Genomic DNA, 18906 nt, shown 5'->3' on the forward strand with positions numbered 1-18906 from the left:
TCATTGAAACAGGGAGCTAAGTGATCCACTGCTGGCGTTAGTTTTCATTGTTTTCTTTCTTTTAAGCTGGACATCAGATTTTGATTCCTCTTAATTTGTGATTGATACTGTATATGGCACAGGAAGTGCACTGTGTGTTTGAACCATGAAGTGAAACAGGATGGAAGGCATAAAGGCAAAGGACTAGACCAGATTGTATAGGAGAGGTAAATCTGATGCAAAGAAGGAACATCTTTGACACATTCCTCTTGATGTTCCCGGCACACATTAGAGAATACCAACTACCGTCTGTCTGTATTTTTTCTTCATTTTCTGACTGTGCAGGTCAAGGATACAAATTTATAAATCTGTTGGAAGAGATTATAAAGATGTTTCTAGGACTGCAGGAGTGTCATTACCAATTATCAAAATCACTGACATTACGCAAATTGCTTTGGTAGGAGGCTTGTAAAGCTGGTTTTGGTAAGCTTTCTTTTCACTGGAGAATTTCAGTCAGTTAGTCAGTCATCATCCAACCCGCTATAACCTAACAAAGGGTCACGGGGGTCTGCTGGAGCCAATCTCAGCCAGCACAGGGCGCAAGGCAGGAACAAACTCCAGGCAGGGTGCCAGCCTGCTGCAGGGAGAATTTCACTGATGAGTAAAGTTTAAAAAGTAAAATACTGATGAGTTTTATGGCCAGGTATGATGATTGTTTGTATCTCTCAGAATGACACAGACAACCTGACTACAGATCCACATTGCATGGAAAAACTCATCAGAAACTTTGTTGGACAGTTATCTTATCCAAAGATCTGACCATACATTATTCTTCACTCTTGTTAAATGAATCTTAGCCTGAAGAGGTCTATTAATTTTTTACATTTAAGATGTCTCACTTAAAGACTTACCAGTGTTGTTATTTGCCCTGGTGTGTATATAAACGCAGGGAATTCCAGTCTCTGTATTACATCTTGCCTGAAGAAGGGGCCTGAGTTGCCTCGGAAGCTTGCATATTCTAATCTTTTTAGTTAGCCAATAAAAGGTGTCATTTTGTTTGACTTCTAACTGATGAGTAAAATAAGAGTTTTTCCTAATAACACTACATGTTTCCAAATACGTAACTGCAATGTAAGATTTTTTCCTTTTTTAATTATTTATTAATTCTTTACATAGAGTATTGATATACTGTATGTTCAGATGAATTGCTGTCTGCCAGGTCTTTAGTATAGGCTGAACCGGTCCAGTACAATTTACCTTATTTCATTTTGTTGAAGACAGACTTTTGATCTCACTTAAGAATCTCTTGTGGTGTTAAATGTCATATCTGTAAAGTCACTGTGAAGGTGTCAGTACCCTGGAGGAGGTAAAGTAAGCATCCTTCATCCATCTTTTTCTATTTGCCATAGCTCTGCTAATGGTGCAGAGGCATAAAGCAAAATAGATTTTATTCATTGATGTCTTGCATCTGCCTGAAAAATTCTGCTTTCATTAAGGTGAGTTTATGGTTTCATTTTTGGAAACAATCCACTGGTTTTGTAGCTTCCCAGGTTTATGACCTGAATGTATCTGCTAGACTGGGTTATCATTTGGGCAGAAATGGACACATTCCATCCATCCATTTTCCAACCCGCTGAATCCGAACACAGGGTCACGGGGGTCTGCTGGAGCCAATCCCAGCCAACACAGGGCACAAGGCAGGAACCAATCCCGGGCAGGGTGCCAACCCACCGCAGGACACATTCCTAACATCTACAAAACTCTTAAAGGCCTGCAAAAAAATTTAACCCAAAAATTGCAAATATTTTTAGATTATTTTTTCTAGGCTTGTGACGAGAAGATAATGACGGTGACTAGGACTTCCAAAGACTTTAATCCATTTCCAAGTTATCTGCTTGTTTCCAGTGAGATTTAAAGTCTTTGATCTTCCTCACTGCTTCAGTGCCCAGGCTGGGTATACTCCCTGTTATTCGTGCCATTTTTTTGTTGTTTACCGTGATTTTAGCAAATCTCAAGCGTTTTACTGGTAAATTCTCCTGTGGTGCTAATTAAATCCTGCTTGTCTGTGTCACAGAGGCTGAGTGAAGTTCCACAAAGCTGTTAATTTGCACGCCTGAGTAAGGCAGAAAAATAAAACAATCACCTGCGTAATTTGATCATGCATAATGGGAATAAGACTTGTTATTTATAATGAAGTGCTATTAGTTAACAGGAGGGAAATGGGGAGCGTTTTCCCCAGAAGCTCTCCCTTAGAGCCAGTGATATAAAGGGAATCAGGGAATGACATGAACTGTCTAAAATAACCTGCTTCTCCTTCAGAGCATGGAACATCACTTTGGGGACTTGGGAAGAGCAATTGGGTACATCTACCTTCTTAGTAATTTATTAATGTGTGTGTATGTGTCTGAAAGGAATTTGTGTTTCCTTCGTACTTGGTTCTAATGCTTGATAAAATGAGACTGAAAATGCCAGTCCAAATTTTCATGTCAAAGTATGACAAAAAGCGACCTTTTAATTTTGTTCACCTGCTAACTTCTTTGGAATTTAACTATACTATCAGTCCAAAGCACTGCACGATGTCTGCTGTAGCACTACACAGGCACAGACGTTTGTCAGTGCTTTGATTTATCTTCATATTTACACTTAATAAGAGTAAATAGCTAATCATAAAAAAGCATAGTGAGCAGCTTGGTGGAAGGAAAAGATTTTCAAGAGTATTTTTGGGAAGACAGTGAATCGTTTCATTTAACCTCTGAATTTTGATTGAGACTTACTACTGACCAGTATTATTATAATCAAATCAGTTTTCAAGTATTAAACAGGTTCTTTAGGTGGCTAGTGATCTCTCTAAACTTAGATTTTGCTTCATACTGACCTCCAATCACATCAAATGCTGAGCCATTCCAACCTGGAGTTCCTCTCTCTGAACGATCTGAAGTAAGTAGTGGTCTCTGTGAGCTTTGAACCCTCAAAAGTGAAACATTTCATGTGATTCAGTAGCAGCTATTAAAAAGAGGGAGTAGTTCTGTATATTAGTATTTCTTTCATGTCTAGTTACTGGTGCAAGCAGTCTACAATGCCCTGCCAAGCCCAGCAAACCTCCACGTCTGGGGGAAGAGCGAGACACCCTCCTGTCCGCTTTGTTCAGGAAGAGGCTGTCTGGAACATCTACTCAGCAGCTGCTCTAAGACTCTGGCAGATGACCGCTACCGGTGGTGCCATGACAAGGTGCTCAAGGCAGTTGCTGAAAGCTTGGCTTCAGCCATCAACACAAGCAAACTCCTCCACAGCTCAAAGAAGGCAGTTACCTTGGTTAAAGCGGGAGAGTAATCACAGACAAAGGCAGTAATAACAGGCCTCTTCTTCACAGCTTCTGACTGGAAGCTGCAGGCTGACTTGGGAAAGCAGCTAAAGTTCCCGCAGCAAATCGTAACAACATCACTCCGGCCAGACATGATCATTACCTCTGAGGCCTCAAAACAGCTGATCCTGCTGGAACTGACAGTGTCCTGGGAAGAGCGTATCGAGGAATCTAGCGAGAGGAGGAGCTGGTGGAGGAGTGCAGGGACAGAGATTGGAGGGTACTCTATGAGCCCATAGGAGCTGGCTGCAGAGGATTTGCAGGACGCTCACTCTGCAGATTCCTCACACGGCTGGGCATAACAGGAGCGGCCAAAAAGAGGGCCATTAAATCCGCAAGTGAAGACGCAGAGAAAGCCTCAAGGTGGAAGAGGCGGATCCGTGGATCGCTACTGGGATGCAAGTTGGGGATTAATCGCCTGAGCGAGGGTGTATGATGTTGCGAGTCCCGAAACTCCCGATGACCTCAGGATACATCACTGATGATGCGTCCCAGTGCATCCAGGTGATGTTTCTTATATGGTTATACAGAACTGATATGCTGTTTTCTATGTAGTAACAAAAAACATTCTCAGGGCCATGTGGGAGTGTGGAGGAAACAACTTAGAAAAGGATTCAAGACATCATGACATTCTAAAGTCCATTTTGATGTGATAATCAACCTAACATCTGTGGGGATATGTGATATGAGAGGAAAACCAGACATTTATGGAGGGAATCCAGGATGCTATGCCACCCAAATAATACTCATTTTATACTTAATTTTTTCATGCAGTTTTTTAGAATAATTTTGATAAAAAAGTAGTGTCTTGTTCAGTCAATATTTCTCAGTAATCACCCTTTGAGTAAAAATATTTCTTAATGGTAATAAAAAATTTTGAAGTTTTATATTTGCAATGGAGACAGATTTTGGTAGAGTGCTATATAGTCTAGAAATGTTGCGGTGCATTGTTAGCTGCTCTTTGTTTTAGTAGGTGGTCTCATAATACTCATTCTCAATCTTTTCAATAAAATGGTTATTTAATAGATTTTTATTGGCATCAAAGAGAGTTGGGGTGGATGTTATTCAATATTTTTCAGTATAGCATTTTTCACAGAGAGCATCATGATAATAAACTTCAGTGCAGCTTACAAAGAATTAATGCCGTGTGCTGATGTGCATTATCAATTGCTGCATTTGTATAACAAGAGGTGCTGAAAACAACATTAAATCTTCTTGTCTGTCTTTCTCTCACTGTAGCTGCAATTCTTGATGACCCTATGGAATGCAGCCGAGGTGAGAGGCTGGCAATTACCTTGGCGAAGGAGGGCATTAATCGAGCAACTGACCGCTCACGGACTGCAAAGCTAGAAGTGGACATTTTTGAGCTTCTGAGAGACAGCCAATATGAAACGGGAGAAACAAGTATGTATGTTTTTATGATTTAGCAGTCTGCAGCAAAACTTGGATAAACTACTATTGTCAAACCTCCTATTGCCTCTGCTATTATCCTGTACAGAATATGTCATGGCATTGCACACTTGATGTTCTTTCTCGTCAACATACATTTATGTTCAGATCATCTGTGTTTTGTCATTTTCTTTCTCAGTTTGACATTCTCAGACATCCATCAAAGCTGTGTGGAACTCTGCTGCTTCTGGAAGGTCTCCAGTGAAGTGAAAAGGATGTTTGGGATCATTTTGACTTTCTCATACAGCTTTAGCCGTACTCTTTTCCACTTAGTATGTCTGTTACTATATCCATTCTGTCAAGTCATATTTTCATTACTATCCATAATTCACAAATTCTGAATCAGTTTATACAGCAAGGAAGGTTTGCTGAGAAAACCTGAAAGCAGCTTACCCAAAAACAAGAGCTAACAATCTTAGTAGACACTAAACCAGAATGTGAATAGTTTACAGTTCATGCTGGTCAGCTGTCCAGACAAGACCAGCATCCACCAGTCTATCTTGCCAAGTAAACTAATTGCCTGTTGACTAAAGATAAAATGGTGTGTACTGGGCATAATAATGGCTCAATAAGGAGCTTATTAGGAAGGTAGGATAGTCATGAAAAAATCATTGCAAAGATTTGTGATTTTAGTCATTAAAAAGGAAAGGCAGTTTGTTAATGGGTGACAATGTAAGTCACAGTTGTTACAGGAGTGAGGATTTACAAGGGGAGGTTTTAGTAAAAATTCAAGGAAAATGGTAGGTATGTTAATAAATGAATTATTACAGTGTAGGTATTTCAATAATTGAGTTGTAGAAGTGTGCTAAGTTTTTAATAAAAATGTCACTTGTAAGTAGAAGTAATCAAAGTAAGATGATAAGTTATTTAATTTGGTTTATAAAAATAGAAACAATAATGTTTTAGTAAGTAAATTATTAAGGTCACCAAAACAGTTTAAGAGGGATTGTAAGGTGCATGAATTTTATTAAGATAATCAATAGAATGGTGAGGTTTTTTAGAGGACCAATAGAAGTTCTGATTTAAATTACAGGAATGATAGGAATTTTTGGAAGATGCTCACTTGAAGAGATATTTTATTAAGGTTAAAAGAGTATGAATGTTATTACTAGTAACATTTGGAAATGAAGTATGCTGTTTTAATATGAAGATATTGTAATTAATGGGTGTGGACATAGTTGGTTCTATTGTCCCCAACTCCAGAATCCTGAGTTCAGTTGCCAGCAAGGGTACCATCCATGTGGTGTTTCCCTGTGCCTGCATGACTTTGCTCTGCTTTTCTCCCTCTTGCCAAAGATATGGCTCACGTTGACAGGAAATTCAAAATTGACTTTGTGTACACATTTTAGAGTGGGCAAATGCATCAATATGCATTGCAATGAACTGTCTTCATGCCCAAGACTGGTTCCCACTTTGCACCTGATGTTGCCAGGATAAGCTGTTGTTCCCAATAACCTGTAGAGAATAAGTGGGTATGGAAAAAGAATAAATTAATACTATGGATAGAAATTTTCAGGAGGATCACTACAAGTACATAATTTTAAGTAATATGATCAATTACTATAAATGTTGTAGTGTAGTGATGGAGAAGTATAGAGAAGCCCAGAAGGAGTTGTATTGCGTCTTTGTGGACCTGGAGAAAGCATATGACAGGGTGCCTCGAGATTGTATGAAGAAGTCAGGAGTGGCAGAGAAGTATGTAAGAGTGGTACAGGATATTTACGAGGAAAGTGTGACAGCGGTGAAAACTGCAGTAGGAGTGACGAATGCATTCAAGGTGGAGGTGGGATTACATCAGGGATCAGCTCTGAGCCCTTTCTTATTTGCAATGGTGATGAACAGGTTGACAGATGAGATGAGACAGGAGTCCCCATGGACTATGATGTTTGCTGATGACATTGTCATCTGTAGCGAGAGTAGGGAACAGGGTGAGGAGACCCTGGAGAGGTGGAGATATGCTCTGGAGAGGAGAGGAATGAAGGTCAGTAGGAGTAAAACAGAATACATGTGTGTGAATGAGAGGGAGGTCAGTGGAATGGTGAGGATGCAAGGAGTAGAGCTGGCAAAGGTGGATGAGTTTAAATGCTTGGGATGAACAGTACAGAGTAATGGGGATTGTGGAAGAGAGGTGAAAAAGAGAGTGCAGGCAGGGTGGAATAGGTGGAGAAGAGTGTCAGGAGTGATTGGTGACAGGCGGTATCAGCAAGAGAGAAAGGGAAGGTCTACAGGATGGTAGTGAGACCAGCTATATTATATGGGTTGGAGATGGTGGCACTGACCAGAAAGCAGGAGACAGAGCTGGAGGTGACAGAGTTAAAGATGCTAAGATTTGCACTGGGTGTGACGAGGATGGACAGGATTAGAAATGAGTACATTAGAGGGTCAGCTCAGGTTGGACGGCTGGGAGACAAAGTCAGAGAGGCGAGATTGCAATGGTTTGGACATGTGCAGAGGAGAGATGCTGGGTGTATTGGGAGAAGGATGCTAAGGATAGAGCTGCCAGGAAAGAGGAAAAGAGGAAGGCCGAAGAGGAGGTTTATGGATGTGCCGAGAGAGGACATGCAGGTGATGGGTGTAACAGAACAAGATGGAGAGGACAGAAAGATATGGAAGATGATCTGCTGTGGCGACCCCTAACGGGAGCAGCCGGAAGAAGAAGAAGAAGTAAAAAGAAGTAAAAGAGAAAATAATAATGCAGAATTTTTAGCAATAGGGTTATTGTTTTCATTTTATGAGAGAGACACTTTGATGGTTAAACCTTATTAAAAAAGCTTGCAATGAGCTTTAGTCTTTTAGTAAGAAGTTCAGATCGGAGAGGTCTTTTACTAAAAGGTTTATTCAGTGACTGTGATAACAGTAAGATGTTCAAAAAGCAGGCACCAATTTTAACTGGGGTGAATGAAACATTTAACACTCTTAACACAAATCCCCAGGAATTCATGTTTGATTCCTGCTTTGCTCACCGTCATTTCAAGTTATCCACTTTCTTTTCATTTTCACATAAATCTTTTCTAAGTATTTAGGTTTACTTATGTGTATGCATGTTAAGTGAATTGGTGGTTTTAAATTGGCTTGACATGAGTGAATATGGCTACATACATAAGTGTGTCCTAGAGTGAAATGCTGTACAATAAAGATTGGGTTCCTGTCATATGTCTAAGGTTGCCTGCTGCATACTGTAGTGAAATAGACATTTTCAGAAAATTAACAGATTGATGAAACTGTTTGAAGACAAAGATACGAAAGAGGGATAATGTTATGAGAAAGTTTAATGTAATGCTTTGCTAGAGAATCGGAAGCAGGATGGGGTTATTTGGAACCAGATATTTTAATATAATAATCACTAACAGCAAAATTATTCACAGGACTGAGGTCTCTAGAAATGTGAGCATTAGTAATAGAACAGGGAATTTCACAAAAGATTTGCATGGAATTTACAAGATTTTATTAAGAGAGATACTAGTAGAATGGTGGTTTTTAAAAGAGAAGGTCAGACAAAGGAACCGATGGCAATAAAGTATACACTAGTTAGGTATTTTTGTATTATTGAAAGGTGAGCAGTTTAGTACAAAAAATTACCATAATGCACATTGCTAAGACAGTTAGGAGGCCACACAAACGTTTGGTTAGCTGACCTATAAATATTAAGTCAGTGATACTGGAAAAACACTCCTGGCCAGTCCCAATGCACCTCTGCCTTGCTTATGCTTTTGGGGAAATATGTTGCTGGGCCTGATGCATCACAGTTTGACAAGTTATTTGCAAAAATGTCCTGAGAGTTTTGTTATTATGGTTGACTTTTCACTCTGTAAAAGCTATAATAAAAAACCTTAAAAAAAGTAAAACCTTGTCACTAGATGTATGGGCCTTTCATGCATTAGGTGTCTGTAAATCCCAAGTACATTTGTTAGTTTAAAATATAGAACATTATGTAAAGACAGATGGAGGTGTACTGTTTGCTTTGTGATTTTTGAGAGACTCTTGTCTCTGAAATGTCAGTTATGACCACAGGAAAATTGAGTCTCTCTACACCTATATACATCTGCTGCTACCCACCTGTCATTTACTTTCCATTTTCTACTGTTCAAATTATGTAATTTTCAGTGCATTATTGAGGCAATGTTACAGATTAGTGTGTCAGCATTTACAGAGCTAAAATAATGACAGTGTAAAATTGAAATGGCAGATTTTTGGAAAAAAGCAGCCATACGTTTTATGCGATAATTCATTGGAACGGGCATTTCGTCTGTGACATGGGGCCCATAGTAATCATCTAAGCAAACCAAAAGACAGACTGTACAGTTCAGGGTGGATCCCTGCTAATCCCTGTCTAAAATTCTGTCAATCCTCATTCACAGTTCATTGAGCATTTTGAAGACTTTGGTATTATATCGAAGAGCACTGAAAGTTCGTCGAGCACCTTTAAAGCACTGAAACACCATTGAGCACCTCTGAATCTCTTCTGACTCCTCAATTACATGACATTGTCTGTCTTCTTGTTATTTTCACTTGTTCTGACTTGATATGTTCTTATTTTGTGGATTGGGAGTGATGTGATGTTCATTCAAGCTAAATCACATGTCTTTGTTTATGAGTAAATGTACCTTTCTTACAAACTGAATGGACATTACATCAATACCCAGGATATTAAAGACTTCCCATATTTGTTGGTGTGGGTTGCACTCTTAGAAATAACATATGTGGCATGATGTACTGAAATGGATGAATATAGGTAAAGTAGCAGACCCAACTGAAGTAGTGTTGGAAATGTTGAAAGGAAGAGAATGTTACCATAATTGAATCGTTCACATATGTGAGAATGGAGGATTCCTGAATAATTAAAAATATGTGTGCTTGTTCCATTATACAAAAAAAGGTGACCTATTAGAGTGTGAGCCAATCAAGCTTTTGAAGTAGGTAGTAAAGACTGAAAGAGAGAGCTAGAGAAAAGAATCAAGGGTCAAGTTAAAGTTATCGAAATACAGTTAGAGTTCAGGCCTTGGAAGAGAACAACAGATCAATATTTTTTTCAGGACAATGCAAGAAAATCCTCTGAAGAAGGTAAAGAACATGCATTATGCATTTGTGTATCCGGAGAAAGCATTTGACAGAGTGCCACAAGTGGTGGTGAAGTGAGGAGTTGTGAAAATTAGGTGTGAATGAATGTTTAGTTACTTTGGTGATGGTTATTGTTTTTAGTAATAATCATGGAGGCGATGACCAAAGAAATCTTTAATGGATTACCATGTATGCTCTTGTTTGCTGATGACCTCATTTTGATGCAGGAAAGACCAAGGTAGTGGTTGGAGGGAGAAGAAGCAGGAGTCATGCAAGTGATGGATTCAGCTGTACAGCATGTTTTGTGCAATTGTTAGGAGAAATTCAGCCTAATACATGGTTGTCGGGAGTAAGAGTATTAAAAGTATATTGATGTGAATGGTAGTCTGCAGGTAGCAAATGTAATCATTTTTTTTATAAAAAGTGTGTGATAGGCATGCAGAATGGTCATGTAGTAAGTGTAAATTTAGATATCAGCAATGGAGTTGATTTGGAGAAACTAGGGAAGTATTCTGCCTAGGTGACATGCTGGGTACAGATGGAAGTTCAGACACTTCACTCTTATTTTGAGAGGTGTATGGAAAAACTTCCAGGAGATGTTCCCCTTTCTGACTTTTAATGAAGTCTTTTGGGCATTGAAGGGTATTTTGTCAAAGGTGCGTGAAGAGTAGTCTACTGTATGGCAGAGAAATATGGCTGATGAAAGAAAAGATGGAAAGAATTGTGATGAGACCAATCAGATAAATTTGAGCAGTGTCACAAAATGAGAGGAAGATTAATGCCAAGATAAGTGAAAGACTTGAAGTAGAGCCAAATTGTGTTTTGAGTAAAGTGGCCTTAACATTAGAGCAAAAAACAGAGGATAATTTGGTGAAAAGGTGTCTCATGAAAGAGGTGAAGGGGAAAAGTCCCAGTAGAAAGCCAAAGAAAAAGTGGTTAGAGGTGTTGTCAAATGATATGAAAAGAATGGATTGTACTCCAATGGACCCCAAGACTTTGGAAAGTGGTGGAAGAAGGTTGGGAGAGCAACTGGTTATCATGGAAAATCTGGAACTGGCAGTTATATCAGTGCTAATGGTGATGAATGATGAAGCAGCCTTTGTACTGCCTGCAATGGGTAATGGGTTTTGTAAATACCCTTCTTACATACAGTGGGTGTTTCAATCTGGGGCTACTATTTGAATAGAAAGACATAAATTATTTATTCATATACCTATTTGTTAAACCACTTTTTCTATTACAGTGTCACAGGAAGGTGGTGACTACCCAGGTACCAACAGGTACCAGGCAGGAACCAAGTCACAAGTTTTTGACAGTCCTTTAAAGTACACACTATGGCTCATATTAGCCCCCACTCTTGTAGAAACAAGTTTTCTGTTAAACTAATGTGTGTTTTTGGGTTTTGGATAAAAACTAGAGTAGACTTGCAAAACCCATCCAAGCATGGGCAGAAAGTAAAAACTTCACATAGTCAGAGACCTGACTGGAAATCAAAGCCTGGCTTCTTAACGTTAGGCAGACAATGACAAGGACAAGAAGTATCACCTGAGTAACAATAGTTATTATTACAAATCTTACATACACTACTCAGTCACTATTATACTTCTTCTATTCTGACAGTAGTGGAAGAACATTAACACTCACACCACTAATTTCAGGTTTTACCCTCAGATCATAAGGCTACCCAATAGTCACTAATACTAATCCAACTGCACGAGTGTTTTTTTTATATATTCCATTATACTGCATTTAATGCATGGTGCTGTACTCATTGTCTGTATTGTATTCATTGACTGTTGTTGGTACTATTTTATTAACACTAGTCTGTGAGGAATAAACATATGAGAATTACATTGGATTTTTAGGCATCATAATAGATATGAACTTTTCCTGCCTCTGATGCTGCATATAGAGAATTTTAGTAAACTACCAAAGCAAAAGAGAGCTGTGATAGATGGAGGATACACATCAACTTCAGGTGGGTGCAAAAAGATGAGGATATTGATGACGTAAAGAACTGGGAAGACTGGAAAAGACAAATAGTTTATCTTTTTATCCAGAGTCCCACTAGGTGCATTTCAGTGCCTAATTAAAACTCACTTTGGAGAGTGTGCTTTTGAATATTGAACAGAACTGAATATCTTTTTATGCAAAAAATCCTGATGACCCCTAATGTGAGAGAAAGAAATCTTTATTTAACCTGTCCCAATTAGCTGCTGTTTCAACCCAATAGTCTGGAACGCATTTCTGAAAATAAAGACACTAAAATGGCAGTGGAGGAACATGAGGAAAACGAGCAAACCTCACATCCCTAAGCATTGCTCATGATAATCAAGAGGATCATGTTTGAATACAAAATCTTAAGTAACAGTTCCTGGTTTGTGCCAAAAGTATTCTTTCGGGATGGTATGAAACTACATCTGCAGTTTAAAATACAAAATTGGAAAGTTAAAAGAATAAATGTTTCTTCATTCTGAGCCTTACATAAAGAAGTAAAATGTAATGTTATTTGCAAATGTTGGCAGTATCTCCCAGTTAGTCTTTTACTCCCGAACACATTCTTCCCCCTGCAAAAAGTCAAATGACACTGCCCTGTAACTCTGTATTTGAGCTTTCAACCAGTGGTCTGAGGGGCTTAAGTTGATCAAATCAGAGATAAAAGAAATCAAATAAGATTAAAAAAAGACAGATACTATGTGTGTGTGTGTCTGTACAATTGTGCATGTTTCTCTAATTATACCTGATTTTATGTTTTGTTCTTATTTGCTAAGGTGAAATTCTCTATAATGAGTCCAATTGTCTGAATTCTTGTTACAGTATTTATTTTGCATATGAATGCCCAATTAGTTTCTTTATCCGTTAGATATTCTTTATCTTTATCTGGTAACTCCCATATGGTTATTTCAATGTAATATAAACAGTATGCCTTAAAGGACAAGTAAGTTTGGTATTTTTCTAGTTGCAGTTATTTCTTTACAAACATGGTATATATATATATTTGGCCCATGAAATTGTATTCTAAAATTAAGGTTTTTCTATAAATTAAAAAAAAATATCTTGCCTGTACTGGTGCTTTACAATGGAGGCTATAGTGCATGGAACACCACCGGAAAACAAAAGTCTAGATACTTACTGATGAAGCAGCAAAGGTTTCACAATATAAACAAAAAGGATTTGGAAATAATTATATCATTGTATCTCATATTCCTAGTACAACAGTAATAACAGACAAAGAAACTGAATAATACTCTATCTATCTATCTATCTATCTATCTATCTATCTATCTATCTATCTATCTATCTATCTATCTATCTATCTATCTATCTATCTATATACAGTATATATATATATATATATATATATATATATATATATATATATATAATATATATTGGGGTTTTTTTGCCTACAATAAACAAAAAAGTGGTTGATTAACCTTATGGCCTTCAGATGAAAACTGTCACTGAGTCTACTGATGCAAGTGCTAATAGTTCTGAAAAGCAGAAGGAGAACAGCGATTGTTTGGGGTTGATGGTGCCTTTCAAAACACACTTAGGCTTTAGATGGCCACGTGTGTTGTAAATATTATGAACAGATGCCTTTAATATCATGTGAGGACTTCTTTACCACTGTAGTGCTTGGTGGGCCTGGGCTGAGCAGGCACAATATCTACACATTATACAGCTAGTAAGGACACACATTATCGTGCACCTTTAAAAGTTAGTGAACACTCTAAGAAATAAGGCTGCTGACCCTGTCCACAACCCTCCATTGTAGAAGGATGCTGTCAGAAGGTGTAGTGCCATCCTGAGAAACCCTGCAGATGTGCTTTGCATGTGTGCGTTAGCAGGAGGGAGAGAGAGAGATTATCTAGCACAGAAAGAGCATCATTTACAAGACCCGCTCCTGTGTTTAATTCTTTTGGAGTAGGTATGTGGCTTTTAGCTGGTTCAGGATTGGCTTAGATTGGCATTGGGAAAAGTAAGTGCAGATCATGTAACCTCTGACCCCAAGTGAGGGGTGTGAGGTGTAGCTGGCTGTGTGAATGTGCAGAATGGGCAAGTAGGAAAAAGCTATGTGGAAGAAGCAGTGGAAGTTCAGAGTGGCAGCAGTGGTGTTAAAGGGCACCTGAGGACATCTCCAGCAAACCACATAAGGTGGAGTGACTAAGGTAACAGCACCAGAGATGATACATTTTCAGCCAGATAATGCCATAAAAAACACACAAAATGAATATATATCAACAATTTATTTTGTCATACAATAAAACCATCAAAAGATAGTATTAAAAGACATCCCAACATGCACATCAAATATGCAACACTGAAAGCAGAAACAAGAATGAATTTTCATAAATTTTACATTTTTGTTCAATTGCTAAATCATATTGTAGACTGATGGAACGCACACGCCTATGGTCCTCAAATAAATGGAATTAAAAGGGTAAACTACACAATAATAAAACGCTAAATTTGAATATGAATTTTTAACTTATAGGCACCATATCCTGGGAGAGTAATAACACATGCTCCCATTTATGGCAAAGGTAAGGAGCTATCGATCCTGTGTATGTGGTTGTGTGGTCCGCAAATAAAAGGGAATGGAAAATGTAGCAAGAGGCAGTTTATGTGGAAGTTCTAAATGTAAGATATGTGGTATTGGAAAAAAAAGGAACATAGAAAACACAACGAAGCTATGGATGAATTTACTGAAATATTAAAATAAAGCTTGAAGTGCTGTGTGTTATAACTCCATTGGTTTTATGTTAAAGTGGTTAACGTAACATTCCAAGCACAAGTACAGTTGAACTTGTGGAGGCTGTATGACGTCTATGTGTGTAGTTTGTATTGTTCTTTAAATCATGTTCTATTTGTAAATAATTGCACGCATGGACCAAGGAAAGCATTTGTAACATAGTTTAGGGATTATTTTGCAACGCAAAATATTATGTTTTCATGCAAACTCATTTTGGAATCAATTGCATGTATGAGCTAAAAATAGGCTGCAGCCATTGCTGGGTCCACGTGATCCGATTCTGCAATGTATGGTTGAACATAAGGGCTGTGTACATTCATGAATTGAGAGGTATCAATAGAGGCTCACATGGTTGTAAAAGACAGAGAGCTGCTGATACAGTGTGTGTGTTTTAAATCGTTTATTGTTGTACTTCCGTTAGAAGGTGTAATAAGAATAACCAAGAGACATTGGGAAGGTTTGGGGCAGCCACCCATATAATATTTCCCGGCTGCAAAATCTATCAAAAAGAACAGACATGTTCACACGACTGAGTCCAAAACAGACATGACTATTGTCTTAAGATGGCGGCTTTTAAATGCTCGCAGAGGATGTGATGTCATCAGGACCGGAGCCGGAAGTGACACCGTTGGTTGCCCCAGAACCGGGTAGGATTTCCCGAGAATGGTCTGCAAGGAATTGAGAGAAAGAATCCGTGCACTTCGCCACCCCCTGGTCCGGCATGGAATTACATCTATTCAGGCCCTTTAGTTGTCACCTAATCACACGCATGTGACAAAGGTTAGGCTGATCTTTCGCTTTGGTATGTGAGGCAGTGTTTAATCATCTTATTTATCGTTCATGGTCAGTGAAAGCGTCCCTTGCTTCTAGCCCAGTGGTGAGTTTTGGTTGTGGATGCTGTTGTTGTTCTTGGCCAAACAGTGTGTATGACTTTGTTTGTGGGTGAAGTGTAAAGTTGTTAGAGTTTGTCACACATGTATTTTGTGTCTTGCATGTTTCATTGGCATGTGTGGTGTGCCTCACTATGACATTGTGCGTTAGTTTGTTTTGTGCCTGTGAGATGTTTGTAGCCGTGCCACTGTGACTTCCCTATCAATGCTCTGATGTCATGTCAGAAATGCCATATGAAACCCTGCACTTCTGTTCTATGTATGCATAGCTGTGCGTTTCCTGTCAGGGGTTGTGTGCTGGCATGTACTTACTGGCCATAAGAAGGAGTCAAAGCCAAATTTCTTGTACACCATTGGCTGGATAGCTTGATATCCAAAACTGAAACACGCTGTCAGTTGGGACCAAGATAGAGCTATAAAACCAGGGGTGTGCAGGTTTTTCCGTGACATACAGGCAGTTCTTACAATTTTATATATAGATAAGTAATCAGTGTGATGGTGACTACTCCAAATTAGTGAGATATACAAGTTGTGCAAGTTCACACTCCAATTTAAGGGGAACAATCACATTTTTCTCACATAATAGTGAAAACACTCTTTCTTGAGGGTGTTTTGAAAAAATCACAGTGTGAAATGATGAAGTAATTTTTGTATAAATTACCAGAAAAAAGTGGGACAGCAACATCACTGGTCTAATATTCGTCTGATGGAAAAACTTTTACATTTCTTAAGGTTTGTTTTCACCCTGTGCATTCAACAGATAGATTGTATGTGTTAAATGATTCTACGTGTGCATCCTACTAACACCTGTGTTGTACTAATTGTAGCGAAGGGAGATTGATCTTTTTCAGCAATATTACCTAGCTTATTGGAACATCCTTACAAATATTCACTAGTTTATTTCATTTCATGATAAATTTGTATGAATGAAAATATAAATAGTTTTGGGTTAAATCTTAATTTCATTTTCTGATATTTAAAATTTTTTACAAGAAAACATACTGTATGCAGGTAAGTATAGATATTGCACGCTTTCTTCGGATAACCAGGATCATATAATTGTCTCAGGGCCTAAGATTACGTGAACTTCGCTCCAAAAAGACCTATGTCCTTAACAGTCTTTTTTTCTTTACACAGTGTGCCAAATTCTGTCCAAAGGAGTGGTTGCTGTCTTGGGTCCTTCTGCCAGCCCGGCATCAAATTCCATCATCAGCAATATATGTGGTGAGAAGGAGGTGAGTGAGCAGAAGAGACTCCATTTTCTTCTTGATTTGCGCCCGCCTCATCGAGGTTTTCCAGATGCAGGTAGATGGCTAGCATATTGCATGCTGAGGGCAAAATTTGTGAAGCTGTCCTTCACCACAGATGCCACAGATTGGGTTTTTTTTTTGAATAAACATCAAGATAACAAGGTTGCATTCTGAGTGACTTGCATACACCTGTTTCTTGCTGTTAAGATTAACTGTTGGAGGTAACTATCTTCATTTAAAGCTTTTAAATGAGCTCTGCCACTCTCTGGTGACATGTCCTGCAGATCACTGAGCTTGTTGTTAACACTGCAAAAAATAAGAAACTCGGTCAGACACGCTGTCACACACAATCTGGTGAGCAGAAAAGCAGTAGTTGGATTGTATGGGTATGTTTGAACCTATACTGTACGCCCTTTTAAATGAAGCAGGTCTGTAAATGAAGTGCAGATCAGTCCGGAGGAGTGGGGCAAAGCAGGTGGCCACCCATAAACTGTCTGAAGCTACCCAGCCCCACAGATACACAACCCCTCTTCACTTACAAATACAAATATAAATACTGTAGATACATGGTTACATATAGTGAAACACAAAACTCTTAATTTTACTCTAAAACTACTGGCACAGTAAAAGCATTTCACACAACTAGAAGGCATGTCCGTCTAACAAAATGTTACTGTGGAATGTGGCATAAGAAAACTAGGAAACAAGTGGTGCAACAGAAAAACAGTGAGCCCAAACAGAGATAGGGAAAAACTACTACAGTGGATGTGAGAAAATAAAAGGGAAGCAGAAAAAGAAGAATGCAAATATGCCTCGTACAAGTTTGCGGTAAAGTCCAGGAATGAAGAAGGAAAAGAACACGGGTGATGGCACCAGAATTTACAAATAGCACTAGCAACAACAGTGCAGGTCATTTATGCAGCTACTTCATCACCTCAGCGCCACTCTCTGCTACCACCGTTCCACACAAGAATCCTGAAACACTCATAGCATGACAACAAGCTTTGTGTCAGCCTTAATGAAATAATACTATAAAACTGGTGTGCAATATGTTTTGGTGGATATGTATCTACATTCTCCCATTATCTGCATATTAGCATATACAACATAGTGCATGTTTTTTTCTGTCTGGGTGCATACAGATGATAGGTTTACATGGCTTGCATTTTAGCGTTAGGTCACTCTCCATCTGCTTTTCTTTCTTCTCACTGCATTAACTTTTTGATTAGTTTCTGCTTCCTTAATTAAATTCAGCTGGCTTAAATAATTCCCTTACATTTTCCATTTCGCTGTTGAGAGTAGGCCTCATCTGAACATAGCACTGCAAATGTTTTTGGATGCCACTGTTATTCTCTTCTCTCATCTTTTAATGTTTCAGTAGAATTGCATTAGTGTGCTGCCTTTGTAGACATTTGAGTCATTTTGTCAGTATAAGTGCTGTCAGATCATCAATCCATCCATACATTTTCATATCTGCATATCTTAGAGAAGCAAACTGTGAGTGGTCATGAGTCCAACACAGGGCACACACACAAACCTGCACTAAGACCCAAGTAGCCAATTTATGATTGCCAGTTAACTTAATATACTTGAGTTTTACATAAGGCAGGAAAGTCACAGCACCAAGAGAAAACTCACTTGCACACAGGGAAAGTATGCAAATGCCACACGGGCAGTGATCCGAGCACAGGATTCAAATTCAACATTTTAGAGCTACAGGGCAGCAGCTCCAATTAATGATCATTTTCACTTCACTTGTAGTATCCCAATGATATTCATGAATCATTCTGAGCACCTTCTTCCCCAGCACAGTTTAGTACAACCATCTCTTCTGTCACACTCACTCATGAATAAGGTATTTGCATGGGCAACTGCACACCATGTGTCGGAAGTGAACATTCGACAGCTTTTATTAGAGGTCTATGACCTCAGATTTGGAGCTGTTCATTCTCTTGTCTACACCACACTCAGCTGTGAGCAATTCCAATGCATCTAAAACTGTAGCCCAAGAAGACGTCTTCTGAGAACAGACATTACTAACATCTAGTATGCTTAGAATTTGCCCCCCTCTTGCCTGTTTCTCAACTGACTGGACCCTCAACCTTTTTACAATTTGGGGGTGTGTTACCAGATGACTAGGCCCTTGACAGCTAAATTTCATTC

General features: G+C 38.7%; 2 protein-coding genes across 5 annotated transcripts in view; one reads left to right on the forward strand and one right to left on the reverse strand.

Annotated features, from left to right (window-relative positions):
* The window catches only part of grik4 (glutamate receptor, ionotropic, kainate 4), a 539446-nt gene that overhangs the window by 392999 nt on the left and 127541 nt on the right, over positions 1 to 18906 (forward strand). For all 4 annotated transcript variants that reach the window (XM_051931923.1, XM_051931925.1, XM_051931924.1 and 1 more), the window contains 2 exons: positions 4580 to 4744; positions 16631 to 16728. In XM_051931923.1, the coding sequence (XP_051787883.1) occupies positions 4580 to 4744; positions 16631 to 16728 (263 nt within the window). The remainder of the gene's footprint in view (positions 1 to 4579; positions 4745 to 16630; positions 16729 to 18906) is intronic.
* The window catches only part of LOC114656856 (40S ribosomal protein S25), a 1002297-nt gene that overhangs the window by 113225 nt on the left and 870166 nt on the right, over positions 1 to 18906 (reverse strand). The window lies entirely within an intron of this gene.

Source organism: Erpetoichthys calabaricus, chromosome 9, assembly GCF_900747795.2.
Source record: "Erpetoichthys calabaricus chromosome 9, fErpCal1.3, whole genome shotgun sequence".
NCBI classification, from domain to species: Eukaryota; Metazoa; Chordata; class Cladistia; order Polypteriformes; family Polypteridae; genus Erpetoichthys; species Erpetoichthys calabaricus.